At 54.7% G+C, this 27,852-nt stretch overlaps 1 protein-coding gene across 2 annotated transcripts in view; it reads left to right on the top strand.

Moving 5' to 3' along the window:
- ATP6V0D1 (ATPase H+ transporting V0 subunit d1) overlaps positions 1 to 27,852 on the top strand; it is a 37,873-nt gene that overhangs the window by 3,473 nt on the left and 6,548 nt on the right. For both annotated transcript variants that reach the window (XM_060129742.1, XM_060129741.1), the window contains exon 2: positions 19,876 to 20,047. In XM_060129742.1, the coding sequence (XP_059985725.1) occupies positions 19,876 to 20,047 (172 nt within the window). The remainder of the gene's footprint in view (positions 1 to 19,875; positions 20,048 to 27,852) is intronic.

Here is a 27,852-nt window from a genome sequence, read left to right as displayed (position 1 = left end):
AAATATATAATTGCATATTAAGGGTGTTACCTGTGAAAGGGACAGTGGAGAAATGATAGAGAATCAGAGGGGAACTTTCTGTAGAGAGTGTGGCTGGTTCAGGCCCTGCTGAGGAAGGATATTCGAGCTGAGGTGTGGACAATGAGGAGCCAGCTGTGCAGAGAGCTAGGCCAGGGATGGGGTGGAGTGGGGTGGGGGACATTTCGGGCAGAGCGACCAACATGCCAAGGAGAAATAGTTGGGCCAATCAGAGGGACCAAAAGGAGTCCTGGGTGGTAGGGTGCGGGGGACAAGAGCACAAATCTGCTCAGAACCCAGACCCTTGGTTTAAAAACATCAGGCTGAGCCCAGGGGAGGAAGCCCCTGGCCCCTCAGCACTGGGTGTGGAGGCAGAGAGAGTGGTGGCAGGGGGTACCACCTTCCACAGAGGCCTGCCGAATTTGAGGTGGTCGGATGTGACTAAGCGAATGTATTTCAGATCATGAGGAACATATGTCGTGCTAATTCGATGTTGAAGTCTTCGTTTGCTCATTCAAAAAACGCTTCCTGAAGGCCTACTGTGTGCCAGCTCTGTGCCTCATAAGAGAGCCAGGCAGGTATTTCAGGTATTACCATAGTTCTGAGCTTGAACCCTTATCTTTGACCTTGGCTTCAGCCTAAAAGCATTGCTATTAATTTGTCTGACTGGCTGCTGGGAATACAGGTATGAGTGAGACTCTGGCCCTGCCCTGCAGAATTTCCCCTTTCCTTTTTTCTCTTTAAAACTATTTATTATGGAAATCATTAAACATATACAAATCAGAGGGAATAGTATACCGAACCTATAAGTAATAATCACCTAATTACAACAGTGATCAGCTTTTGTTGTTATCAATCTTGTTTCAGTAATAGCTGCATTTATCCCCCCACTCTCAAATTATTTTGAAGTAAATCCCAGACAGCATATCATTTCAGCTGTAAATATTTTGGTGTTTCTAAAAAAGATCATGATTTATTTTTTTTTTAACAACCACAATCCTATTAGTCCTCCTTTAAAAGAAACAATAGTTTTTGATGTCATCAAATATCCATTTCATGTTTAGATTTGTCTGATTGTCTCAAACGATTTTTTAATACAATTTGTTTCAAGCAGGGTCCAATTATGATCCATATATTTCAATTGATTGATGCTATCAGAAGTCTTTTAGTATATAGGTTTTCTGTCTCACTTTTCCTTTTATTTCCTGAAGAAGCTGGGTCTTTTAATTTATAGATTTTCCTTCCATCTCAACTTTGCTGATTATATCCCTCCTGTATAGTTTAACATGTTCCTCTGTCCCTTGTTTTTCCTGTAAATTGATAGTTAGATCTAAAGACCTAATTAGATTCTGTTTCTATTTTTTTTTAAACAATATTTAATAGATGACATTTGTGCTTCTATTGAGAGTTGTTTCTCTTTAGTTGTTTCCCTTTTTATGACATAGGAACCATTGACATTTATTGCCTAGAACCATTATTTCATTAGGGGTTGCAAAATGGTGATATTTTAGTTTTATGTTTCCTTCTGCAATTGCTAGCTTGAATACTTCTATACCTGGAAATTGCCAGTAATCAACTACTTGGTTACCCTGAAATACAGTCTGTATAGGAGAGGCAGGATAAATGCTTAATTCTTTCCCATATTTACTAGCTTCCAAAATAATGAGTTGGTTTTTCAACATCCTCCAAAGATGACTCGTGAGGTTTGTTTGTTCTTCTTTTTGTTTGTTTAGTATCATAACACACTTACGGATTTTAATATATTTGTTGTGCTTCAGTCTTTTAACTTTATCAGTGCTCAAATTGTCCTTTGGCCAGTGGGAGCTTATACAATAGGCTGCCTGTTGTATACGGTTTTTGATATAACCCTGTAGCCTTCGTTACTACTGAGATGACAATATATTCTAATGTTATCTTGTACATTTGTTGACCCAGACCTAGAGTCATCGTTTCTCTTAGGGGACCTGATTCTTTTTATAGGAAAATGATATTTAGAGACCAAAATCTGAGTCCAGGGGTTTCTCATTGTTGCTGAGTTGGTCATTATTTCTAGGATTTTTCTATGAATTAGCTTCCTTCTTACTTAGAAACTTGGAAAATACAGAGAAGCCTATGGCTTGCTGGGTTATGCAACTGTAACTCAGCTGATGGGTACCAGATGCCAGTTCCTAATTTGGAATGGGGGCTCCCCCGACACTTGGACCATTCAGTACATATTCTTCCTGTTGTAAAGAAATATGCTTAGCATTCAGAAGGAGGAACCCTGTGATCTTCTCAACTTCCATGTGAGTTAGGTGGTCCCGAGTGATTGTTTTCCTCAGCCAGTGAGTTAGATGCTCAGGGACTATGGTTGAAGAGCTCCCATGTGTGATATGCTGGTTGTCTTTCAGAACACTGTATCCCTCTCTGTTCTGAATCACTTGTCTTTTGTTCATTACAACATTTCCTTCTGCATTTCAACATTATTTCACAAGACACAGTCTCATATAGGAAGATGAAAATGAGACTCCTGGCTGGCCTTGGCCAAATCACCAGTCACATCAAACTGCGGATACAAACATAGATGGTGTCTCCAGGAGTGGCACTAATTAGCTATTAGTGGCACAGTTAGTTATTCAGCACTAATTATAGTATGGCCAGGAATGTGGCTGGAAAGAGATCAGCTTTGAAGGATTGCAAAAACCACAAGAAGGGCTTTGTCCTGAATGCAGGGGATGGGAGGGTAAAACTACTGGACTTGTACTTCAGAATGTACCTGCAGTTTGAAAAGTGTTTTGGGGGTCGTGGCCACACTGAAGGTGGGAAGAACAGTCTGCAGAATCTTATAAGTAATCCAGGGCAGAGAAGATGATGGCAGCCTGTCTTCAGGCATTGATAGGGAGCATTGTGGGGTGGGGGGGGAATTATAGGAAGAGGAGTTGATAGGATTTGAGGGTTGGATAAGGAGGCTGAGGAAGAAGGAAGAGTCAAGGCTGATGTCTCCTCTCTGGCTTAGGCAACTGTGTAGGTGGCAAGTGAAATGATAGTGGACTGTGGAAGGAACAGTTTGGAGAAAGAGTGAGAAGATGGGATTGAGGGATCTGTGAGCCATCTGAGTGAAGATGTGGAGACTAATTTTGCTGCTCAGGTGTGAGGTCTGAGCTTGGGGAATCAGGGTAGAGGTGTGGCCACTGACCCCAAGAGAGAGCATAGAATCAAAAGAGTAGAGGCCCTAGATGAGGCCCTCCCGCATAGGGCTTCTGTTAAGCAAGGATAGGGTAAAAGATGGTCCTGCCAGAAAGAGCAAAGGCATCCCCTGAGAGGTTGGTAGCCCCAAGAGAGAAAAAGAAGGGGGTGGTGACTGACAAACATGACCAAGAGATTGAAATAAAGTCAGACAGTTCTTCATTTGGTTTTGCCATTCAGAGGTCATTGGTGACCTTAATGAGTACAGAGGAGAGCAGGGCTAGAAGCTGACAGCAGTGCATGGAGTGGTTGGGCAGAGACAACATACAGACAGAGCAGAGCTCACCAATGAACTCAACTCACTGATGAATCCCTGCTCAGCCTGTTACTAGCTTTGTGACCCTGGGCAAGTGGTTTATCCTCAGCTGCATAATGAGAGGTTTTTTTTGCGGTACGCGGGCCTCTCACTGTTGTGGCCTCTCCCATTGTGGAGCACAGGCTCTGGACGCGCAGGCTCAGTGGCCATGGCTCACGGGCGCAGCCGCTCCGCGGCATGTGGGATCTTCCCGGACCAGGGCACGAACCCGTGTCCCCTGCATCGGCAGGCGGATTCTCAACCACTGCGCCACCAGGGAAGCCCCGAGAGTATTTTTTAAATTAATTAATTAATGGCTGCATTGGGTCTTCATTGCTGCGTGCGGGCTTTCTCTAGTTGCAGTGAGCGGGGCTACTCTTCATTGAGGTGCGGGGGCTTCTCTTGTTGCGGAGCACGGGCTCTAGACGCACAGACTTCAGTAGTTGTGGCTCTCGGGCTCTAGAGCACAGGCTCAGTAGTTGTGGCGCGAGGGCTTTGTTGCTCCGCGGCATGTGAGATCTTCCTGGACCAGGGCTCGAACCTGTGTCCCCTGCATTGGTAGGCGGATTCTCAACCACTATGCCACCAGGGAAACCCACAATGAGAGTATTAATAGGATCACTCTGAAATGTTAGTGACGTGTAAGCACAGGGCCTGGAGCAGAAAGAGCAGTCAGGGAAGCCAGCTGCTCCCACTGTGGTCATTCCTTCCTGTCACTCCTGGGAGGCAGGCACCATGCTGGGCCTCGAGTGGGTAATGAAAACATGTCACACAGGCCTTGCTTGGGTGCAGGTGTGCCTAATGGACAGACTGGTGGACATCAAAACAGCATTGAATGTCCAGTAGGCACGTGGTACACTTTGGGGCAGTGGGAGCATGTGAGGAGTAGCAGTTAAAGGGTACAGGGCTTCTTTTTGGGGTAATGAAAATGTTCTAAAATTGTGGTGATGGTTGCACAACTCTGAATATACTAAAAACCATTGAATTATACATTTTAAATGGGAAAATTGTATGATACATGAATTATATCTCAGTGAAGTTGTCACACACAAAAAATTAGCCAGGTCAAGGAGTGGGGAAGAAGGAATGGCATTAGCAGTCTCAGAAACGTGAAACTGCATAGAATATCAGGAGAACTTTGGGAACTGGGAAGAGAGAGTAGAGCATGTGTCGGGTGTGCAGGGCTGAGGGTGGATAGGCACATTGGGCTGGTTCATCGAAGGCCTTGGGTGCCTTGGAAAGATACATAGCTTAGGAGGGCTGAGAGTTGTGTTTAAAAAAAGAGAGAGAAAGAGAGAGAGAGATTCTTCAGTTAGGTCAAGGTCTGTGTGTGGGAAATGTCTTGCTTAAGAGTTTATGTTCTTGCCTGGAAACACTTTGTTCCATTTTGTTTGTCAGAGGAGAATATATCGATTTGGTGAAACTGCGTGACCACGGCTTAGACAGCAAGACAAGCTTAGCTTGGTCCAGAATTCCTCAGAGTCAGATGTGATCCAGAGGAAGAGAGAACAGGGTTCTGACAATCCAGTGACCACAAACACGAGAGAGGAGCTTGGGAGGCGTTGGGGGAAGGGTGTACACATGGAGAGGGTTTGCACTTGGACCGAAGGGAACAACTACATTGAGTCTCTGAGCTGTGAGAGCCTGGGCCCACACACACCTGATGTTTTCCCCTCAGTGTCTGATGGCCCATGTTGTCCCGACTGCCCCAGGCAGTGGCATTGCTGTGTGAAGAGACATCTCCCCCCTACCCCCAGCACCCAATGATTGATGAGCTGGCATGGATCGCTGGTGGTGACTTGACTGTTCCTCTCCAGCTGGCTGCTGCTGCAAGAGGATGAGGCCCCAGAGCAGGGGTGGAGGCGAGGGGTAGGCAGGAGGGAGGTCTTGCTGCCATGAGCCAGCTTGGATTTGATCTGTCAGTAGATGAAGGGAGGGGGGATTGTGAAGGGGACGAGCGTTGGTGGTGTGATGTGAAACTTGATGTGGGGCTCAGGAGGTTGGGTTTAGGAGGAGCCAGGCTAGAAGCAGGTGCTATTCCAGCTCTCCGGGTGAGAGAACGGGGCTCAACTGGGGCAGGAGTGGCACGTGGGCAGAAGAGGGACTGGGTCAGAGACCAGCTTAGGGCATGAGACTGATAAGATTGGGCCAGTCTGCCTTAGGTATGGTGGTGAGAGGGGTTAGAAGTTAGTTAGAAGTCAAATGTCTGGGTGGGTGCTGGAACTGCTTCTGAGATGGGGACCACTGGAGGAGGAGAAGGTTTGGGGCATGGACAGGGTGGTGGAGGAGGAGGTGTTCTATCTCAGAAGTGCTGAGTCAGAGTGTCTGAGGGAGGTGGCTGTGTGGATCTGCAGCTCAGGGGAAGTAGCACTAAAGATACCAATCTGGAAGTCATCAGCACACTGGCGGCCGGCAGCTCAGCCCACGCCCGGCCGTCTGTTGGCTTGCAACCAGGGCAAGCCTCCCTTGGAAGGCTGGTCCTGCCCACAAGTCTTGCCAGGAGGCTGGAGAGCAGCCTTAATGGCGGGCCAAGTGGACATAAGCGTGGCCTGAGGAGGATACCTGGCGTGGAGCCTAATTTGGCGAGCAGAGCAGGGAGAGCCACAGCCAGGGATTCCCCTCCAGATCCCTGCCGTGCCTCCTGCATGACTGGGCATGGTGGTTTCTTTTCTTTTTTGGTCTCCTTTTTAACTAAACATAACTTGAAAAAAAAATTCCAAAAATAGAGTTGGTGGAAGGGTGACTTGGTGTAGATCCTTGGGGGAAAAGTTTTTACTGCCTTGTTTAAACATTGCATGTATATGTGCTGTGTGGCCCTACATACCCAGTTACAGGATCGTATCCCCTAAATTAGCACAGGATGGCACATACAGAGGTAGTAGAATGCCAGGTAATGTGCACATGGAAACGTGTTTGGAAGCATAGGCAACAAGTCTAGAGTGGCAGCCTCTGCAGAGAGGGATTGGAAAGGCTGGGAGGGGGAATATGTCAGTTTTAAATTTTATGTACCTTCCATTGTTCAAATCTGTCATAGTGAACAAATGTTTTATAATTTAAAACATCCGCTAAAGATATGTAAAATAAAGGAAATTTGAACATACAGGCGAGCAAAGAGAAGGTACTTACACCCATCCGCCATCCAAGCCAAGACCCCTGCTGGTGACCCTGGAGTGTTCTTCCAGATTTTCGTTCACAGCATTGTAGGGTTGATCTGAGCCTTAGGGAGCCCCCATCAAGCCCCTTCTCTTTACACCACAAGACTCAGTGTCCAGGGGATGCATGAGGGCCAGGACCAGATACTTCATGTCACTCAGACTAGAGCCCCAAAGCCCCTGTCCACGTGCAGCTCACCTCTCACCTGCCTATTTTTCTCTCTTTCCCTTGTCGCCACTTCCCCATCGCTACTTCTTGCTTTCCCTTCACTGATTACATCTTGCGCTAGTATATACTTTAGCCTGGTTTTATCTGGGAAGCTGTTTATGGTCAAGATAGTCCACACAGGAACTGATAACCCCCGTTTCATAAGCCCTGCCCCAGAGTTCATGTCAGAACTTGCTCTGGTGGGTGTTAACACATTTGTCCTTGGATTTACTCCCTGATTTCTTGGGCCTGGTTTCTGAGGTGGAGCCAGTGTCTGAACCTGTGCTTAGGACCTTTTGATGTGACCTCAGGACAGGCAAATGTCAGTCATCTAGGACCCTTGAAGATGAGGCTTTCTGGGTGACCAGGGTTTCTGGATGGAAGAGAGGGAAAGATACAAATTTTGAACATTTTGCATAAACCCATTCTGGAATGTATTAGTCTCACTTTCTTGCTTTCACAGTGGCACACACTAAATAAACATAGCAGACTTTCTCCCAAATTAGGGCTGTTAGACTTGAAACGAGATGACACCAAACCACTGTCCCTGAGGGCCCAGGTCTGCCTCCAGTAGTTTGTCCCTGGCCCCCTGTGGTCAGAGTGCCTGCTACAGCACCCTAGAACCTTTTCTTACTTGTAGCTGTTGTTGTGCTTTGGGTTCAGCTGTTAGATGCCCTCCAGCTTGTTGGAAGGGTCAGCATTAAGAATGAACAGGTGTGAGGACATGATGCAATGGTCTGTCTTGTAAATCACCTCTGCCTGCTCAGAGTCAGGACCCTAGGGCCTCTCTGGGTCACCAGGACCTTTCTTGAGTTCTGTGTGAGGCCAGGCATCAGGCAGACCGTGGCTCCCTTTCTGGCCAACTGTGTGACACTATGCATGTGATTTAATGCCTTGAAGCTAGTTTGCCCACCTGTAAAATGAAACAGAAATCACTTGCAGTTGTTAGGACTCAACAGCACATGCCTAACCAGAGTGAATGCTCAATAGATATTTGTATGATTGGATGAGCAGCAGGTCTTTATTGGTACTGGCAGGGGGCTAGAGTGTGGGCTGTGGGGGAGGGGAAGCTGAGGCCCCCATCCTGGAGGGGTGCACCATGTTGTAGATTGTCCTGTTTCTGGGTTATTAAGCACTTTTTTTTTGTTTGTTATAGCATTAAACATTAGAGACAGGGGGTAGAGAGCTGGATAAAGGGATTTGGAGATTTGGAAGCGTCTGGCCGAATTGGAGGACAAGGGTGGAGAGAGCTGAGGATGACCAGGCTTCCTCTGTAACCTCTTCAGTTTTGCCCCTCAGAAGGCCCCTTGCTTCACTGATGCAAGACAGACCAGTCCCTCATGATCAGACTCATGCTCGCCTTGTCTCCATTCTGGCTTTCCCGACTCATGTCCACCTCAGTCCTATTCTTGTTCTTTGTGACACATTTCTCCATAGCTCTGCAGGTGCCTGCAGCCTATTCCCTCAGGGATCAACGGCTGAGGGAGATGTGGACCAGGAGTCTGAGGCTGTTATTAAATCGCGTGGAGCCAGAGCAGAGCCTCTGGCTGTTGACAGTGCCATCCTCCCTTTGGCCACAAGGTGGTGGAACAGGACCATTCCACTGCCTGAGAGCCAGGGAAGTGGGTGTGGCCGGATCCACTGGTGCATCTCCTCTGCTTCTCTGTGCAGCACCTGCCTTTAGCCACTGTCCCTTGGGACTCTGCCCCGGGGGGGGGGGGGGCCCTACTTCCCTCACCCAAGCCCCAGTTGGCCTTCCCGGATTAAGTAGGGCTCGTGGCTCAGTGTCTCCTGTCTGTCCATCTCTTCCCACCCTCACCTCCCTGTGCCCCAGCTTCCTGGGTTAGGAAGGGGAAGGCCAGGGAGAATTCCCTGATGCTGTCCACCTTGTGCCCAGTGTAGACTGCTCCAGCCTTGACCACCAAGCTGTCCTTGTTTACTTCCACGTGGGTCGTGCTGGCAGTCCTCAGAGTCGGAGCGGCAGCTTCAGCTTCAGCACAGTGTGCTAGCTATGAACCAAGGGTCTTGGTAGCTCCAAGTAGGAGCTTGAAGCTGCCCAGGAGTCAGGGCCACGCTTCCTAGGCTCCCAGAAGCACCATCCTTCCCCAGGTGGCCGCCACTTTGGTCCTGCTACTCTGGTCCCTCCAGGAGACAGAAAATTCTTCCTCAGGACAGACTCCTCTCCTCCAGCCTTCTTCAGCACTTTGGAAACATGTAGGGGTGCATGTGGCACATACAGGTACATGTGTGTAGGATGACTCTGGAAGAGGCCCAAATCAGGCACCCCAGACTCTCTAGAGTATAGGTACATACAGTCATATTATCAGGTAATTGACAGCTCTCCACCCTGCACCCCAATTTGGAGGGGTCTTTCCATTGGCCTCCCTGGCTTCTGCCTCATCCAACACTGACTCCTTAGTTGATTAAAAAAAACAAAAGAACTATCCTGTGTGGGAATATTGGCCTTCTTCTTCTTTTAGAGGCAGGAAAATCAAGGCCCTGAAGGGCCATTTAGTAGGCTGGGCCTGACACCTGCTCTGCCCATCTGCACTCAGCACCCTGCAGCTCAAGGGGCTGGGGTGGGGCTGCCCCCGTGTGTGTGGGTGGTCCTGAGGGGTGGCAGGCAGACCCGCGGCGGGGAAAGGGATGTGTGGAGGAACAGCCCTGACTGGGTGCCGGGCACTGCTTTCCTGGCCAACTCTGGCCTGGCCCTGGGCCAGACCTTGTCCCCCCTTGGCCACTCAGGCAATGATTTTCAGGCTTTGACCTCAGCTGAGGCTTCGTGTTTGGCTGGAGGATGGGGCTTTCCCCTCCAAGGAGTCATCTGTGGTGTCTTTGCTGCTGCAACTCAGCTTTTCCTGCTTGCCACACTGCTCCACATACCCGGGCCTCCCCGGCACCTGCTGTGAGCTCTGCCAGGGCTGCTTCCTGGATACCCAGGCCTCTGGCCTCACTCTGAGCCCCTGCATGGCCCTCAGGGGCTGAGGTCGCACAGAGTCAGTGAGATCCAGGCCTGATCAGGGTAGAGAGTGTCAGAGTTGGCCAGGCCCCTGGAAGTAACCTTATACAACCCTCTTATTTTACCTGGGAAATTGGGTCCAGGTGAGGCCCGAGGCCTTGCTTATGGTCTCCTGACACCCTTCTTGCTCCTCCTGTCCAGTCATTCTACATTTTTTGATTCTTTCCTTCATTTGTTCACTGAAGGCTGCCTGGACTATGCCTCTTTGTGCCAGGCCCCCAACTCAGGAAGGCGTGGTCAGGTGAACGAGACCCTGATTCTGGGGCCCTTGCCATTCCCCCAGGGCTTGCCACATGGTATCTAGCATGGGAATTAAGGGTTGGGAGTCGAGGAATACAGGTGAGCTGCGACCCATGACCTGGCACACAGGGCCCGAGGATGCCAGTCATGGGTCGTAGCTCACCCATTTCCCCCACCTTCAACACTTTAAACTCCAAGCGAGATGCCGTGTGGCAAGGCCTGGGGAAAGTGGAGTGCTATGAGATTCCCGGAGCAGGCGACCACCTCTGTCTCAGGGCCAGCCTGAGTGCTGATCAGACTCAATCTGGTGTGTTACTGCTTCCCCTGCGTGTTTCCTGTCAGCCTCTTGAGCAGGGGGGTGAGGGGGTCAGGGGTCCTGGACAGGACCAGCTTGGATGCTACTGTTCCTGCCACTTCCTGCCTGGCCCAGGCCTCTTGGGTCTGCTGGGCATGAGTATGGAATGGATCAACTCTGCTCCTGGCCCGGGTTGCTTGGTCTTGTTTCTGTGAGCTGCAGGGAAGGAGGCTTCGTGCTGAGAACAGCATGGCTCACAGCCCCAAATGAGGCCTGATTCTGAGAGCCCATCCATAGGGCCTAGGTCTGAGCACAATGAGTATTTCCATAGCTTGGACTCTAGGTACCGTGGAGCTGGCATGATGCTCCAGCCAGGATCCAGCCTGACCTGGCTTAATTTCACAGGAACAGCAGCCCCTGGGACCCTAAAACTGCTTTCCCCTAGTTGAAGTGAGCTCCATCTTTTCTTAGGGTCCTTCCTCCAAAGGACTATGCATGTAGAACAGAAGCCAAGCATCAAGGGCAGAGAGGATTGCTCAGGCGGTGTGGGCCAGTGAACCCAGGAGCCAGACATGGGCATGAGCCAGCTTTTGAGAAGCTCCCTGCCACAGCTGGCCTTTCCTGGGCTGCCTGGCGCCTGGCCATGCAGGGCCACTTTACCTCTTCTCGTTCAACACCCAGGCAAACATACATCTTTGGGAAAGTGAGAAGAAGCTCTTCGCTCGCAGCCCCAGATCCACTCCAACCTGCATGCACTGTAACTGTGGTGGTAAGCCTGGAGAAGAAAGAGCTTGTTCAGGGTCAAAGTACAGGGCAGCAGCAGAGGTGTGGGCCCTGCCTCCCAGGGCGAGGCTGTCTCACTTGATTCTCAGCCTGGGCTGTGGAGGGCAACAAGGGAAGCTGCCCTGCAAGCCCTGTGTCTCCTGGGACATGCCAGTTTCATGGGGCCCTGGGTGCGGACGTCCTGATGAGGGGCTATCCAGGCGGATCTCCACTCAGTCAGAGGAGAGCTTCTTGGAACTTGCCCTGGGTGCAGCAGTAACCAGTTCTGCCCCTCCCTTTGGCAGGTGGGACTGTCACCTGCCTGGCACCCTCCTGACTGTGGGTGGGTTGACTTCCTCATGGGCTGTGAGTGATGCTTTCATTCTCCCAGCTGCAGGGACGAGGTGTTCCTGAGGGTAATTACATGTGCTTCTGTCACCACCTGCCACCTGTCTCGGAGCAAGGAGAAGGGTGGTGAACCTTGCTGCCACCTAGACAGCACACATCCTGCTGCCTCCTAGACAAGGGGAGTGACACTCCCGCTAATCAAATCTCTGATTCTGATATGCTGGTGGGTGGTGTCATCCGGGCCACTTCTACAAATCAGCCCCATCCCCCTTCTGCAAATGCCGTACCTCACTGAAAGTCCTCCAGTATGAAACAAAATGCCAGCCTAGGGACCTAGGAAGGAGAACTCGCTGTCCTTTTCCTGCAGGATCTTTGCCTCATGCCAGCTGAAACCCACTAACTTGCATGTGGCTGTGCCAGCAGTAGCCTCCAGGTTCTTCCCGAGACTGCTGGCCCGCCAGCCCGGGGGCTTCCCATGGAGCAACGGCTGCCCTTGGCTGCACCTGCTCCCGAGGACGGCAGGGCAATAGCTCACCATGTGGTGGGTGGTGCGGAGTTGGGTCCTAGCCTCTGTCCGGGTCCTTGGGGTTGGGCTGCCCAAAGCTCTGTATGATCCTGCTCATAGGTGACGTTAGACATGGGAGTCCCAGATTTTGAGCCCACTTTGTTCATCCTTCCCCAGGAGATAGCAGAGTGTGGCCTGTGTGTGTGCGTGCCCGTGCTGCACAAGGGCCCCTGGGGAGAGGACACACCAGAGCCCTGGGGAAGGGTCGGGACCATGGGAAGGAAGGGCAGGGGCACACTGTGGAGCGCTGAGTGGGACGGCCTGAGCAACAGACTGGAGTCAGAACACAGACCACCTGACTGGGACTGAGCCTCTCCGTTGGGGAGCTCTGGGTGGGATCCTCTCTGTGGAGCTCTGGGTGTGCCGTGCCATGCTCAGTTTTCTCTGTATAACACTGTCTCTGTTCAGTGTCTACCCTCGGAGGCTGGCACTGCAGGGCCTTTCACCAGGTGACTGGCCAGGAGCCTGGGTCCAGAGATTCCACCTGCTGCTCAGGGCCAAGCTGTGGGACAAGATGTGAACTCAGGTCACTGTGGTCCCAAAGCCCAGGGTCTCTCTCCCTTGTCCCACTAAACCACCTAAGGAGCTATGTCCTGAAACCAGTGACCTGGCAAAGTGGGGCTTCAGAGAGGGGCTGTGGCTGTGCATGGACATTGTCCTGGGCTAGCAAGAGGCCATGGACACGTCAGTTTGGGGTGGGGGCAATCCCAAGGCTCTGGATGGGGAATGCCAGGCGACACCTGAGGGAGGGGAGGAAGAGCTGGTATTTGATAGGAAGAGTTGGAACCCAGGGCTAGTCAGTTACATGAGGTCTACAGGGAGCCTGTGATGGGCCTGGTAGAGGCCTGGGGATGAGGAGGATGCTTAGTCTGTGCTGCAGCCCCCAGGTAAACCCAGGGTTAATGGTTTCCATGCTGTGGCTCCCACGCTGGGAGTTCCAGATGTGGCGCTCTGACCCTGCAGAGCCAGCCAACCAGTGCACACATCTGCTTTGGAGCTGATACGAAGAAAAGAGGTCTCCCCCACCCCCAGAGCCTGGGGAGGAGACTCAAACACAGTCCATTTGCTGAGGGGGGGTGGTTATGGCTCCATTGGGCCACCAGCCTGGCTGTCTGTCCACCTCTGTCCATTTGTCTGAGTTTTCCCTGCTTTGAACCCCTGGAAGTTGCAGCATTAGAGAGCCCTTAGGGTAGAACGAGCACTGGAGGTAGAGCCCAGGTCCAGTCCCTTCAAAGCAGTCCCTTCACCTGGGCCCAGCAAAGTGGTAGAACAGGCTCCAGGGCTCTACCACCCTCACAGGGAGGGGCAGGATGGGCACGCTAGGCTCTAGGGAGCGTATTTACACATCTGGTTTCACTCAGCGGGCCTCAATTCCTGAAAACCCCTGAGCTCCCCAGGAGAGCATCGTTGAGTGACCTCTGGAAAAGCAGAAGTGAAGTCTGGGAACACACTGTCCTCTCACACTGTGCCGTGGCCAGCTGGCCAGCAAGGCCCCTCCGTGGGCCATGAGGCCATGGGTGAGTCTAAAGCAGGGGGCCGCCCCGCCTAGTGTACTGTGCCAGGGCTGCCTCTGTGCCTGCTGGGCCCCTGGGGCAGCGTGAGACCAACCCCTGGCCTGGGCCAAGACCCTCCCTCCCTGCCTCCCTGGGGCCTTTGCTGCAGAGGCTTGGGGACTGGAGATGCTGTGTGCTGCCTGCCCCTGGGAGCCCTGGTGGGGCTGAAAGATCACTTTCAGGGCTGGCAGGATCTGGGAAAGGTTTCAGGAAGTGGATGGGAGGCAGGGCTGCCCAGCTGCCACCTCTCAAGGTCTGGCTGGAGCTGGCTGCCAAGCCCACACTTGGTCCCTCAGAGAGCAGAGAGTGTTGGACAGGCTAGGGGTCCTCATGCCCTCCTGCTAATCAGGGGCAAGAGTGGTAATCAGAGGTGCTAGCTGGGGCCTGGGCTCTGCTGGTGAGGGGTCCTGGCCCAGAAGACCTGGGTTGGGGGTTGGCAGGCAGTGGAGGGACAGGTGGCAACTATGGGGCCTCCTTGAGTCTGGCATGGCCCTGGGAGGAACAGTCATGCCAGGTGGGTGTTGGGCTACAACCTGCCCAGGCGCCTTCAAAGAGCTCAGCTGGATCCTGCTGGAGCAGGGCAATGGTCTTTGACACAGGCAGTCTCAAGGTGGACAGGGGTGCCCTGTGGAGGAGGGAGGGCAGGGCTCTCACTTGCCAGGTTGGGGTGTGCCCTCCCAAACCAGCCTCTCTGGCTGGCCTGAGGAAGCAGCCCTGTTTCCTGGACTTCAAGGGCTTCTCTCGCCGGCACCCTGTGGACTTGCCTGGAGCACTTGCTTGTGCCAGAGATCACAGGCAGGTCGCCCTAACCGGAGAATAGCACCGGTAGAGCAGAGAGTCAAGGTCTAAGGCTGAGGCTGTGCTAGGGCTGAGGGTGTGGGGCCTCACAGGCTGGGGAGAGGAGGCCAGGCTCTGGGGCCACGGGGGCTGCTGGGTAAAGGTGACAGCGACACGTTGGAGTTGGAAAACAACGCTCTGGTGATGGTATGGAGAGTGGACTTGGGAGCTGGGAGCCAAGATGTGGGGCAGGAGACCAGCAAAAGGGCACCGTGGCAGTGAGGACGGCTTAGCGGCCCCGGGAAGTGAAGTTGGGGGGATAGTCACCAGAACATTGGGACAGGCAACACTGGGAAGCAGAGGAGGTCTGGGAGGGTCCTGGGTGGGGTTGAGGGGCCCTGAGGAGCTGGCTCAAGGCCCTCAGGGGAGGCTGCAGGCCACGGGAAACTGAGCTGATTGGCTTCCTCTGAGGAGGGCTTTAGGTTGTACTGCAGAGAGAACTTTCTGACAGCAGCAGCATCTTCTTGGACATGAGAACTCAGCCTCTGAGGAAGTCTTTTGCTGTGAGAGATCCCAGACTGGCCAGACATTCCTGATGCTGGGCCATGGATGGGAGGATTTGGGGTAGACAGCTGGGCTTGTGGGTAGACCAGAGCAGTCCCCCACGTCTGTGCTAACTAGAACACTGCTCACACCTCAGCCCAGGCACGTCTGGGGCTCTCAGGGGCTGTCACCGAGGCTTTCAGGCTTCAGAGCACAGAGCAGAATTAGCCCCTGCCTTCCCAGAGCCCCTGGCGTCCTCGTCTGCCCTCGGGGGCTGGGCCAGGGCTGGGTGGCCGAGTCTCCCACAAAGCTCTCAACAAGTTCCAGGCCTCTTCTCCTATGCTCTGATCCCACCCCCAGTCACACCTCCTCCACATCCCTCGGAGAGAGCAGGAAGCTGGAGGGGAGGGGGCTGGTTTCTAATGGACCTGTCCCAGCCCTGAGGACTGTGTAAAGGGCTTGGGGCTGCCAGCCACTGAGCCTGGCTGCCAGGTTTCTTGAACAGAGTCAGAGCTGGTTCAGAAGCCCTGTGTGGTCTGAGCCAAAGGATCGGCTAACCTGCCTGCCTCCAAGTTGCCTTCTTGGCTAGTGGGCTGTCCCCTCACCCTGGGTCACAGGGAGAAGTGGGTCTTGGCCAGGGGAAGTGGTCTGGAATGGCCCTCTGATGTCGTCACTGGGGGCTTTTAAAAATGAGTTTCCTGGTAAGGAAAACTCAGGCCTTGGGCAGGATTCTCGGTAGAATCTCCCGGGTTTGCTCTGATTCGACAAACACTAGCAGAAACCACCCGGTCGTCTGTGTTCCAGCAGCCAAGTCCCCAGATGCAGCGTCAGCAGAATGCAGTAGCCAAGACACAGGGATGTTTGCTTTAAGGCCCATGCTAAGCCCCAGGGGTGGGGGGCATGCAAAGGAGAATCCACCCATCAGCTTTGCTCCTCTTATTCACATGTACTACCTTCTGAAGGAATGGCTGGCACCACAAGTGATGCCAGAGGGGTTATCTGTGAACCATGACAGTCTAGGGCCCCCGTCAGGTGGGCAGTGAGTGTCCAGGTTGCCTCCAAGGCTGTGGAGGGGCCTGCTGTGGCCCCTCTTACCTCTCTGCCACCTGCCAGCTCTTCTGGAACTAAAGTCTGCCTGGGCAGCTGGGTCCATATCTGAAAGGCCCATCCTGGGCCAAGGGCCATGGGAGAATGGTCAAAAATGTAAGGGGTGGGGGAGGAGAGGAGACCAGAGTCGGGGATGGAGAGAATCCACCAGGTCTGATCTATATCCCCATCCTCTCTATGCTTGACTGTGGGACTCGACACGTTTCACGTTTCCTCTGATTTCCCTTTTTTGAGTCTGTGAAATGGGCATGGCTGGCGGGTCCAGCACATAGGTTGCTCCTGGCATGGCGTTAAGTATTCAGCAGGGCCCATCTGTTTCCAGTTAGAGTTGGTCTTGGTTCCCGCCTTGTGTTGGGGTGCTGCTTCCCACCTCATCAGTGCCAGGTGTTGAATGGAGTTGGTGGGGGCTGGAGAGGAGAGAGAGGGTGCTTGGTGGTGGGGGACTTGGGGAGCAAGCCTGCCCAGGGAGGGCAGCCCCGTGGAGCAGGTGAGGCTGGGGCACAGAGGTTTCACGCGGCTGGAGAGATTGGGCAGCTGTAGTGGAGGTGTAGCACGGCACTTGGGGAAGCCTTCCGGCAGCAAGTGCAAGGATGCCAGGCGAGGGGGTGTCGGGAGGCCTGGCCCCTGGTTGCTTTGGAGGATAGGAATCAGGATGCCGGGCTGGGGTCCAGGGCCCAAACTCACTGTCCCAGAGAATAGTGGGACCACTGGCATGAGGGGCCCTGCCAAGAGGACTGGATTTTACCCTGCTTTTTGCCCTGTGCATCTGGTCTGGCTTCCAAGCCCTGGCTGTGGCCTGTCACCGCCTGAGAATGGCTCTTTGCTGCTGCAGTGGCTGGATGGATAAATGGACAGGTTTGAGCTGGCAGCTGCTGCGCCAGACCGTCAGACAGAGAACACCACATCCCAGCCCGGGCTTCCAGCTGCTGTCCGCACTGTGGCTTCCCCTAGTGGGGATTGGAGCGCCTACTTTGTCCAGGCCATAACTCCCTGCCCACTAGTTTTTTCAAGTATCACAATGTTTACTGATAGATGAAAGATGTAAAAGCAGGGCATATGACATATGACTTGATAAATTAAGTAGAGTTAATTTCAGTATGAAAATAAGAGGTACCAATTCATATTCTCACCATTTGTTTCACACCCACAAAAACCACTTCGAGGGCATTAACGATCTCTCAAAATTTACCAGTTTTGTGCAAGTAAACCATGTTTCTTTTTTTTAAAAAATAAATTTATTTTTTATTTTTGGCTGCATTGGGTCTTTGTTGCTGCGCGTGGGCTTTCTCTAGTTGCGGTGCGCGGGCTTCTCATTGCGGTGGCTTCTCCTCTTGCGGAGCACGGGCTCTAGGCGTGTGGGCTTCAGTAGTTGTGGCTCATGGGCTTAGTTGCTCCCCAGCATGTGGGATCTTCCCTGACCAGGGCTTGAACCCATGTCCCCTGCATTGGCAGGCGGATTCTTAACCACTGCGCCACCAGGGAAGCCCCCCATGTTTCTTTAAAAAACACAAAACAAAATACTTGTGCACTTATCCAGAGTCAGGGATATTAAAAGCTAGCTTGTAAAACCTATCACTAGAGGTGGGAATACAGGCTTATGCTCATACAGCGAAATCCCTCAATTAGAGTTAAGAATTTTTCTGTAACAACCAAATGGTTAATCAAATACTGCAACAACTTGAGCATTACTGAGCAAAGCACCTTCTTACCCCATGCCTTATTCCAGGTGTAGGTGGGCCTTGGCCACACTGGTGAGGAGGGGGAAGAATGGACCCAGGGCAGGGCTCACAGCAGACGGCCGGGGGTGAGGATGGAGGGGTGTGCACACCTCCTGGGAAAAATGGCAGCGGGGTCCACGGGGCAGAGCAGGGGGCTGGTGGCTTCTCCCTGCCCCACCTTGCCCTCAGTTCTGTCCCCCTTTTGGGTGGCCACCGGAAAAAAGGTGTGAATGGTAGAGCGATGGCAAAGGCAGCGGATGATGAAGGCCTCCTGCAGGCCTCACGAGGTTCAAGTCCACTCTGAGTGCCCAGGAGCCACAGAGGACAGGAGTGCTGACTGCCACCCGGGTGCAGGTAGAAAGTGGCCACTCCGATGGCATGCACCCCTCCATTCCTCCCTCCCTCCACGCCTCCCTCCCATATACTCTTCCATCTCTTCTTTGGCACACCTGACTCTGGGCTGGGAGCATTCTCCTCCTGATGGGGTACAGGAGGAGGGGCACCACAGGGGTCCCCTAAGTCTGTGGAGCGATGATGTGCCCCACTCGCCCTTCTTCTCTAAGCAGCCCGGTATAGCATGGCCCTCCAGGTCCACAGACACACGGGGAGGCCTTAAGCCGGGGCAAGGGGGGTGGCGCTTGTGGAAATGTTCACAGGTGTCACCCTTCCTGTCATCCTCTGGGCAACCTTCCAGGGCACAGAAAGCATGCATTCCTCAGTCAGCAGAAGCCAGCCTCCGCTGTTGGGCCTTAATCCACACTCGCATGCATATGCACACATGGGTCCCTCCTCAGCCACTGTCCTTGGTACTGCCATCACTACCACAGTGTCCCCCATTTCAAAGCCCAGTAGCAAACCCTCCTGCTGTCTTCACCAGCCCTCTATCCAGTCTTCCATTTATTCTACGGTTACTTACTGAACATGAAAATGCACCAGAACATACTGTGTTCTAGGCTCTAGCATACTGCAGTGACCCAGAGTCCCTGCTATCATGGTTTATGTGCCCCGTGCCAGGTGGGATGTGATGTGTTACAAAGAAAAATGGCACAAATGAAGGGACAGAGTGGGGGGGCTATAGGAGAAGCCTCTGAAGATGGGCATTTGAGGAGAGCTCATCACTTTCCAAGCAAGGGGACAGGGAAAGGGCCTGAGGTGAGGATGTGCAGATGAGTGATGGGGTCTGCCTGGTGTTTTAAGATTGCTCTGGCTGCTGGGTGGAGAAGAGACTGGGGGATGGGATGCACGGGCAACAGCTGTGAGACAGGTTGTTGCCACGATTCCCCTGGGACTCACCTGTCCTGCCTCCCCAGGGCCCTTCTGCTCTGTCCTCTCCTCCCTTTTCCCTCACTCCTGCTCTGAAGAGCTCAGGAGAGCCCGTGGGCTTGGCTTGCCTGCCTCCAGCTACTCCTCAGGCAAGGCCAGTCTTTCTCCCCAGCCTCATCTCCCCCTCACACCGCTCATTTGCCCTTTAGGCCACTCCTCACTCATGCCATCCTGCTAGCTGCTTCCTTTGCATTTTCCTGTCCCTGCGTTTTGCCTGGCCCAGCCTGGAGTGTCCTTTCGGTCCTATCTTGGTGCCCTCTCCACTTTACCCTTGGCCTGGGGCATGTCCTTCATTTCATATGCATTGTTTCTGCCTGGGGGTACGTTGGCTTGCTCCTTTAACCCTGAGGCTCTGGAGGGTAGGGCCCATGTCTTATTCTGCTTTAAGTTAGGGCCATCCTGGAGCCCACCATGCAGGAGAGCCTCAAAGGCTGTGGGTTGTGAATGGCACCTTGGGTTGGGGTTTCCCAGGTTTTCTTGTCGTTTGGGGGAACAATGGTTTTACTTGTACTTGGACTCTGGGGCCCAGTGTCCTGGCTTTGGCCTGATTGCCCTGGAGTAGGCTCTGAGCCAACAGGGAGGTGGAGGCAGGGACAGGAGGTCAGGGTAGCAGCAGGGCACAACTGCAGGCGAGGGTCTGGGACCCAGAATCGGGGTGGGGACAGGGACTTGGGGTCCTGGGGAGGCTCAGCACGGCCGGCTCTCACCCCCCACCCTTGGGTTTCAGACCTGAAGCTGCACCTGCAGAGCACCGACTACGGCAACTTCCTGGCCAATGAGGCATCACCGCTGACAGTGTCCGTCATCGATGACCGGCTCAAGGAGAAGATGGTGGTGGAGTTCCGCCATATGAGGAACCATGCCTATGAGCCGCTCGCCAGCTTCCTGGACTTCATTACGTGAGTGTTCTCTATAGTGCCTTTTCCCCCCACTGGATGGGACAGCTCCTCTGTCAGCAGGGTCCTCCCGGGTTGGGTGGCTGGGCTGCTTATTCAACAATGCTGGGCCCAGGCCACCACCTATAAAATGCGGTCACCAGCCACTTCAGTGCTGTCTGGGAACTTGGTGGGCAGGCCCGAGTGTCCCACGCTGTAGTGCTGGATGAAGCTGCTTTCCCTGTGTCCCTGGTGTCAACAGGCATCAGGAATGACAGGAGCCCTTTCCCTCGTTCACCCTATAACACTCACCCTGAACACTCACCAGGCCCCCACTGCCCATGATGGTGTTGGGGGATAGGTAGAGCTTTGAAGAGTCAGGTTTTGGGATGGACCATTCAGGCCCTATGACCTTGTGTGGGCTGAGGCTCCTCTGTCGTCTCTGACCATGGCCCTGGGTCTCAGGGAGAAGTGGGGCAAGGCGGAGAGGGTGCTGAACACCTGGCCGCCTTTCCCAGTTCTGGCCCAGGCCCCCATGCTAACAACCCTTGGCTGCCCAGCGTTCTTACTGTCTAATCCTTGGGTGCAACCCTGCCTCCACTAAGCTCCTGGAGAAGAGGAAAGGACCCTGAGACCTACAGGCTGGGGAGGGCACTTGGACGAGACAGCCTCTGCTCACCAGGTGTGCCTGTGGAAACAGGGAGGTAGAGAGGCCCTTTCTGCCAGGATGGCCCAGGAGCCACGAGCCAGGGCCTGGTGGACAAAGAGTTGGCCCCAGCCCAGGTGGCTGCCCAGTGCAGGTGGTGGACAGAGACATCGGTGGCTGGCTTACATGAGCGTGCTCTGCACTGCTGGAGTGTGAGTGTGTGTTGTGGGGAAGCCTTTCCAGGCGCTCTTCTGGGTACTGTCTAGCTTTAACCCTTCCCTGCTGGTGGGACCCCCAGATCCGTGGGACCTGCCATACCTCCTACCCTTATACTTGCAGAGACAGGGCTGGATGCCTGCTGCTTGGCCTGCTTCCCACCCCCAGCCAGGAGCAGCCATTTACTCGCTCAAGTAGGGGCTGCAACCAGAAGGGCTCTATCCTTGGGTTGAGGCCACAGGCTGGGACACTTGAAGGGCTCAGGCTGGGAAGCAGGCTGTCTCCTGGCTACAGGCCTCCTTCCGGGGGACCTCCCTGCTGTCCTGGCTGGATCCATATCACACTGCCCTGGCCTCCATCAGGGTACAGCCGACATGGTCCTTCTGGGCAGGAGGCCAGAGATGGCATGCGTCTCGTGCTGCCACATTGGGGGTCATACTGCAGTGCCCATCTGTCAGTCAACCCCTAGCCTGGGCCTGGGTGTCCTTTACCCCAAGGCCAGAGCTGAAGGACATACCAGGAAGCAGTGCGTTTATTGCCAGAGCCCAGCCTTCACCTTGTTTGCACAGGGCTCCTTCAGCTTCCTGGTGAATGTTCTGGCCGTGCTAGCTAGGCTGGCCAGAGGAGGCTGACCCCATGCCAGTGGTCAGATGTCATCCATCCTGCTGCCTGCTTGGCCATCTGCCTGTGCTGCCAGCCCCTGGCCTGTCTTGGTGCCCTCAGAGGCTTGGTCTTAGCCTGCCAGGCCATGAAACTGGAGAGGGCTCTGAGCGTGACTGAGGCTGCATGGCCACCAGCTGTTTGCTGGAGGTTGGCTGCAAGCACCAAGCATGCTTAAAGCAGCCAAGCACTATCCTGTGGCAGGCTGTTACTTCCCCGCCCCTTCCATTCATGGGTGAGTGTGGCTCACAGTCTTCCCATCCCCTCAGTCCTGCTCTGTCTCAGGAATAGCTCGGCAGCCACGTGTCAGCCTGTCTGAGCCTGTGGCTGCTTGTTCATGACCTCGTCATCTCCAGTGACCTGCTCCTCTGCTCTCCACTTGAGCCACCCCCACGATGGCTGCCCAAGAACATGTCACCACCTGGAACTGCTCCGGCCCTGAAATCGCTGAGTCAGGCACCCCGTCTCTACCCACAGCCTTCAGGCCTTCCCGCCCACTCTCAGCCCCTTGTGGGACATGGGTTCCGGACTCAGCAGGGCTCTGGATCTTGCTTCCTCCCCTGCCACCCCTTCTGTCTTCATTTTCCTCCCTCCCCAGCTGAGGTTCCCTGGTCCATCATTCAAGCACTCTTCTGCCAACATCCGCAGCGCTCTTGGCCGCCCATCTCATGGTCCCACCCGGCTGGCAGCTCCCCAGCCCTGGAGGAAGCCCAGCAGCCTCCAGCCTCGAGGCGCCCTCCCCCACCTCCGCTGCCGGGAGCAGAGCCGGGGAAGCCAGTGTTGGGTGGATTTTCCCTGCTGCCAGACATGCACACTTACTAGTTCAGCTGGCCTGGACTGTCCCTGCCCAGCTGGCCACTCGCTCTCCCTACTCAGCACCCTGCAGCTCCCCACCGAGGGTGGGAAGACCACCTCCCCATCTTAAACACCATTCATCTCCTGCCCCCAGCCTTCTCTCTGGGTAGATGGCCCACCTCTTCCTCCATAGAGACAGTAGAAGCCAGTCCACCTCCCAGCACTGTGCCTGTGCCCCTCTGCATTCCAATGGCAGAGGTACCCTCCTCTTCTCTTGGGTCCTTCTGCTGATGTCCTGAGTCCCCTCACCCCACTCCCTGAACCCTGAGGGCCACTCATCTGCACTTCTGTCTGTGCAGCCCCTTCCCTTCCAGATTCTTCCCAACAGCATCTAAACAAGTTCAAATCTCTCACACCATTAAAAACCCATCTTGTGCGGCCTGAACTTTTACATTCACTCTGTGTTCTCTCACCTCCTGCATCCTGAGCCTCCAGTCCACTTCCAGCCATCCCATCACCCCACCAAAGGCCCCGGCTAAGGTCACCGCCGACCTTCATGTGGCCAGGGTCTCCAGACCTAACAGGAGCCACACCCGTCTTACCTCCTCCCAGCAGTCTCCTTTCTCCCATGGTGTCTCTTCTATTTACCTCCTTCCTCCCCGGCTGCTCCTCCTCTTCCTCCTCCACTCCATCTCCGTAACCTCCTCCACCCTGGCTCATCCCAGGAGTAAGGAGTGTTGCAAAAAGGGCTGAAGGCTTCCACAGGGGCCTGTCCAGGGGACCTCCCCAGGCCAGGGACTCACCACTGTCTTCCCTGAGGAGGTGGCTGTTTGGCTGAGGGGAAGGGCATTTGAAAGAAGAATTGGGGGAAGGCAGGGGGAACCATACATGTCCCGAGCAGGTGGAGCACGGGGCCCCTGGCTCTGTGACCCTCTGGGAAGGAAGCAGATACCCTAGAGATGTCCAGAGGAATGTTACCGGAAAGGAGAGTGCCATCCCCAGGTGATGGACTCGTCAGCTAGATACCCAATCCTGGATGTGGGGGCTTGAGGGAGCAATGCTAGTGCTACCCGCAGACAGAGCTGGCCCAGGATGGCTGGAACTGGTTTCTCCAGGAGGCAGTGAGTTCCTTGTCATTGCAGGTGTGCAAGCAGAAGCTGGGCAAGGTGTCCTCTGCCCTCCTGTGTGAGAGACAGTGTCCAGTGCTTTTGTAGATCCCAGCCAGCCTTGAGCCAACACACATGACCAGTATTCAGCTCTGGGCCAGGTGCAGTGCCAGGAGGGAGGGAGACTTATGGATGCAATAGGATGGGTGCCAGTGGTGGTGCAGATAGCTTCTGGGGAGGCCTGTGGGAAGCTGCCACAAATGGAACCAGGGGCTTCAGCATTGAGAGGACTCGAGGGTCAGATGGGGTTTGAGAGGCCACTCAGAGTGGGTGGCCAGAGTGGAGGCAGCTGCCTCATGTGTGGTAGACAGGCCCTGAGTGAGAGAGGTCCCTCTGAAGTAGACTGTCGTCAGTCATGTGGTTTTGAGATGATTCAGCTCAATTTCATGGTGATAACATGGTGATAACATCACTGTACCAAGGGCTCCTTCCAGACTCAGCCATTCACTTGCTATCTGACATGGGGTGGAGCCTCTGTTGGGTTCTCTGAGCTTCAGAGGAGACTTTGATCTGGGCCATCCCATATGGTGTCCTATGAGAGAGTAGGCCCCAGAAGGGAAGCTGGGAGAGAATGGCTTGTGGAGAAGTGAGTTTGGTCTCTGGGGATTCCCAGGTGGGCCCCAAAGGCCTTGTCCTTAGATGAGTGAGCCTCCCTGGAGGGGCCGTCTCCAGTGTGTAGCACCTGCCTGAAGCCCAGGCACCCATTGGCAGAGCCCAGGCACGGTGACCTGCACCATCTGGGGGAGGTGAGGTCTCATATTCTACTGTGCCACCAGCCTGGAGTGGGCAGCTGGAAAGAAGCTTTGTCCTGGGACAATGGCCTCAAGTGCCCAGTGGGCCTGTCAGCACACCTGCCACTCTCCCCAGGTCACATTTTCCAAACCTTGGGCTCTGCTGGGTCACAGCGGGTATCAGGTGTCCTCAGGCCTCCCTATTCTGGCCCCCCAGCCCTCACTGTCCACAACCGCCGTTTCTGAGATGATAGCAGGGTCTCTGTAGGCTGTGGTTTCTGGGTCCTGGGCTCGACCCGGCTCCGGCCCTGAGGGAGAGCCAGCACTGACACTGTTCTCCTGAGCCTGAGGGAGAGCATGCAGGTGCCCTTTGATGCTGAGAAGTCTCAGGTCTCAGGATGGGCCAGGGAGGACCCAACTGGACCTCAGGAGAGGTGCAGGATTTTAATAAGGAGAAGGTCAGGGCATCACTGGCTCTGCTGGGGGCTGTACTTCAGTCATCCTAATTGCAGAGGGGAAACTGAGGCTTGACAGGTAATGTGCTGAAGCCACAGCTTGATATCTCTGTTCACTTTCCACCTGGGCAGTGCTCTGTAGGACTCAGATGTGATTGAGCACAGGTACGGTTACTAGTTGCTTCTGCTGGGAGCTGTAGTTGGGCCGACTGGGCTGGTAGTCATCATGGCCTATCCAGCGCCAAGCCTGGCCCCCCCGGGGCCAAATGATGAGACCATGGGAGCAAGCCATCATGCTCCAGCAGGTGGCGCCAAAGGGCACAGCAGAGGGATAGGGCTTGGCGAGGGGCTGGGAAGACTTCTTGGAGGAAGTGGCTTTCTAAACCCCATCCCAAGACTTCTTTTGGCCCAGGCTGACTCTTGAAGGCACAGGGTGAGGGAGGGCCTCAGGGCAGAGGAATACAGACTGCCCTACACCCACCCCAAGAGGGCCTCTTTGGCCTGGCGGGCAGACGCCTGTCCACTCCCCAACTGTCTTCCTCTGGAGGGAGATGCTGACCAGCTGGAACCTCACACTCTCCTATTAAGGCCAAATGAAGGGAGGACTGGTGGAGTGGCTTTCTGGGGGCAGGGAGGCAGCAGCTCAAGCCAGACGAGGAGGAGGATTTCCCTGCCTGCTGAAGGGCTTCACCTTGGAGGAAAAGCAGACAGCTGGGCCGGCATCATCTCTGCCATGCCCTGCCTCCTTTCATCCCAGGAAAGGAGATTCTGGCTCTCATTGGGCAGGGGAGAGAAATCAGGGGCTACTGCCATAGTAACCTTGCAGTTGACCCGGGGGAGGGAGCCACTGGGCCTGGCACAGGGTCATCCAAAGCTGGTCTAGCCTGGATTAGAAGGGGGCCTTGGAAGGGGCTGGGGAGCTTTACTTGGCTTAGCATTTCCCTTGGTGCCCAGCCAGGACTTCTAGCAGGAGAGTCTGGGGGCAGCCAGGGGGTGCTATCACCAGCCCTCACATTTGCTGTCAGGGCTGAAAAGTGAATCATAGCCATCCTGTTCCACATCACTGGAGGGACAGCAGCAAAGCCAGACAGTGGAGTCTTCCCACAGGGCTCAGCTCCGAGCCGGGTCAGGACCCTGACGATTGCCAAGGCACCTTCCTTGGGCCCTGACACCAGCCCCATCCCCAACATAAATGAATACCCTGTGGTGCGAGGAGCGGAGAGGTTTAGAGAAAGGAAACTGACTTGTGAAGCTTCCTCTGAGAAGACAAGGCTAGATGGGGAGTGTAGAGTCAAGGCATGGGGACCTGGACGTGGGTGGAGGTGCATGGACACTGACCAAGAGACATAGTGCTTCTCTGCTTTATGATGTGACAGGGCCTGGGGCCTGCAACCTCTGTGTCTCATATCCTCTGACAGTGGGGCTGGTGATGCTGGTGGTTGTGGGATCAGTTGGATAGAACAGCTCGAAGAGGTACAGCGTTCTCCCTGTCCCTGCCCAAAGTCTGGTGAGAGCATGAACGAGCATCTTCGGGTTCGGGGGTGGGGACTTTGTGGCTGTCTCAGGGAACACGATGGCTAGAGCGGGGCTGGATGGGACACAGGTGGAGTGTTGCGGGGGTCCTGCGGTGCGTGAGATTCTGGAGGCATCAGGGGCACGAGGGATGTGCTGTCCAGGGTAGGGACAATGCAGGCTGGGGCTGGAGACCAAGGCACAAGCTCTGGCGGGATCTCTCTCAGGTCCCTCGACTCTGCCAGCTCTGTCAGGTTGGGGCAAAAGGCTGGCCGTTTGAGCCCCTCGACTCGCGGATGTGAATGGGCCCTGCCTGAAGCCCTCAGTTTGAGAAGGCAGGCCTGTCTCTTCTCAGCACACATCCTGTGGCTGACCCAGCCGGATTGGGGGCAGAGAGAGGGCAGCTGCCTGGCCCCAAGCCCGGGAGAGCAGAGGTCATAGCAGGGCACTGGGCTGGGTGGGAGTTGGGGGAGTGTGTAGCAGGCAGGGGGGTGGGGGTCAGGCGGGGACAGGAGCTGTGGTTTCTTCCTCCTGCCGCCTTCCTGGCAGGCCCTGTGGGAGTTCCCCCCGTAGCCAGCCCTCTGAGCTGAGGTCTAGGCCACCACCTCCTTACTTTTCTTCCCTTGGAATTGGGGGCCACTTCCTACCTTGGACAGCCTCAAGATACTGTCACAGGACAGCTGTTGGCCCACCCAACAGCCAGGGTGTGCTCAGTGCCCAATTCAGGGCAGCAGCCTCCAGTCCAGCTCCCACCCTTCAGTGGGAGCCCCACTCTGGCCTTGGAGCTGAACCCCCAGGCCTCATCCAGCTGCCTCATGCCCTGAGATCATCAGTGGTGACAAGCTGGAGGAAGGTTGTGGCTCCTGCAGCCTGACTGGGGCCCTCTCGCCCTCTTCACTCCATTTCTCACACAGGTGACTACATGGAACTCTTGGCCACAGCCCCTTTGTGGCATTGTCTCAATGGGTGGAGGCAGAGCTTGCCCGTTGCCAAGTCTGAGCTGGGTAGCCCCACCCCTCCCCAGCTCTCCAGCCCCCTCTGCTGCCTGTACACTGTCCAGAGCGGGCCTTCTGTGCCGGAGGGGACTGACCTGAGCCCAGGCTCCTTCCAGGTCTCTGGGTCTCCTCCAGGCCATCCGGGTGGATCTTCAGGCCCTAAAGGAGGCAGTGCCCTGTCTTTGGAGTGGGCTGCACAGGGCAGCTGTCTGCCTGCTTGTCTCAGCCTGACTGACCAGGGGCCTTACTCCAGGGACCCTCCCTCTGAGTCTTCTCTGGTTTTCCCTAGAGAAGCTTCTCCCCACTCCACTCCTCAGCCTCTCCTCCTCTTGCCATCTCCCCCTCTGTCCCCACCAGCAGCCAGAGTGCTTGTGGTACTCCTTGCTTATATCCTGCTCATGGGTCCCTTGTGCTCAAAACGAAGTCAGGACCCTCAGCCGGACCCATAGGACCCGCCTCTAGGCTCCAGCCTGCTGGCAGCACCGTGCCGGTTCCCTTCCTTCTGCCAACCCTGACCGTGCTCAGTTCCTTGAGGCGTCCGCCACTTAGCAATTGCTTCCAGGCCTTTGCACACACTGTTCCCTCTTCCCAGAACACGCTTTCATCTCCCAGTTCTTTCATCCCCCATGCTGGCCCGTGCGCCTCACCTCCAT

Source organism: Lagenorhynchus albirostris, chromosome 19 (genome assembly GCF_949774975.1).
Source record: "Lagenorhynchus albirostris chromosome 19, mLagAlb1.1, whole genome shotgun sequence".
Classification (NCBI taxonomy): Eukaryota; Metazoa; Chordata; class Mammalia; order Artiodactyla; family Delphinidae; genus Lagenorhynchus; species Lagenorhynchus albirostris.
Note: the sequence above shows the minus strand (reverse complement) of the source record. Positions and strands in the feature narration are given on the sequence as shown.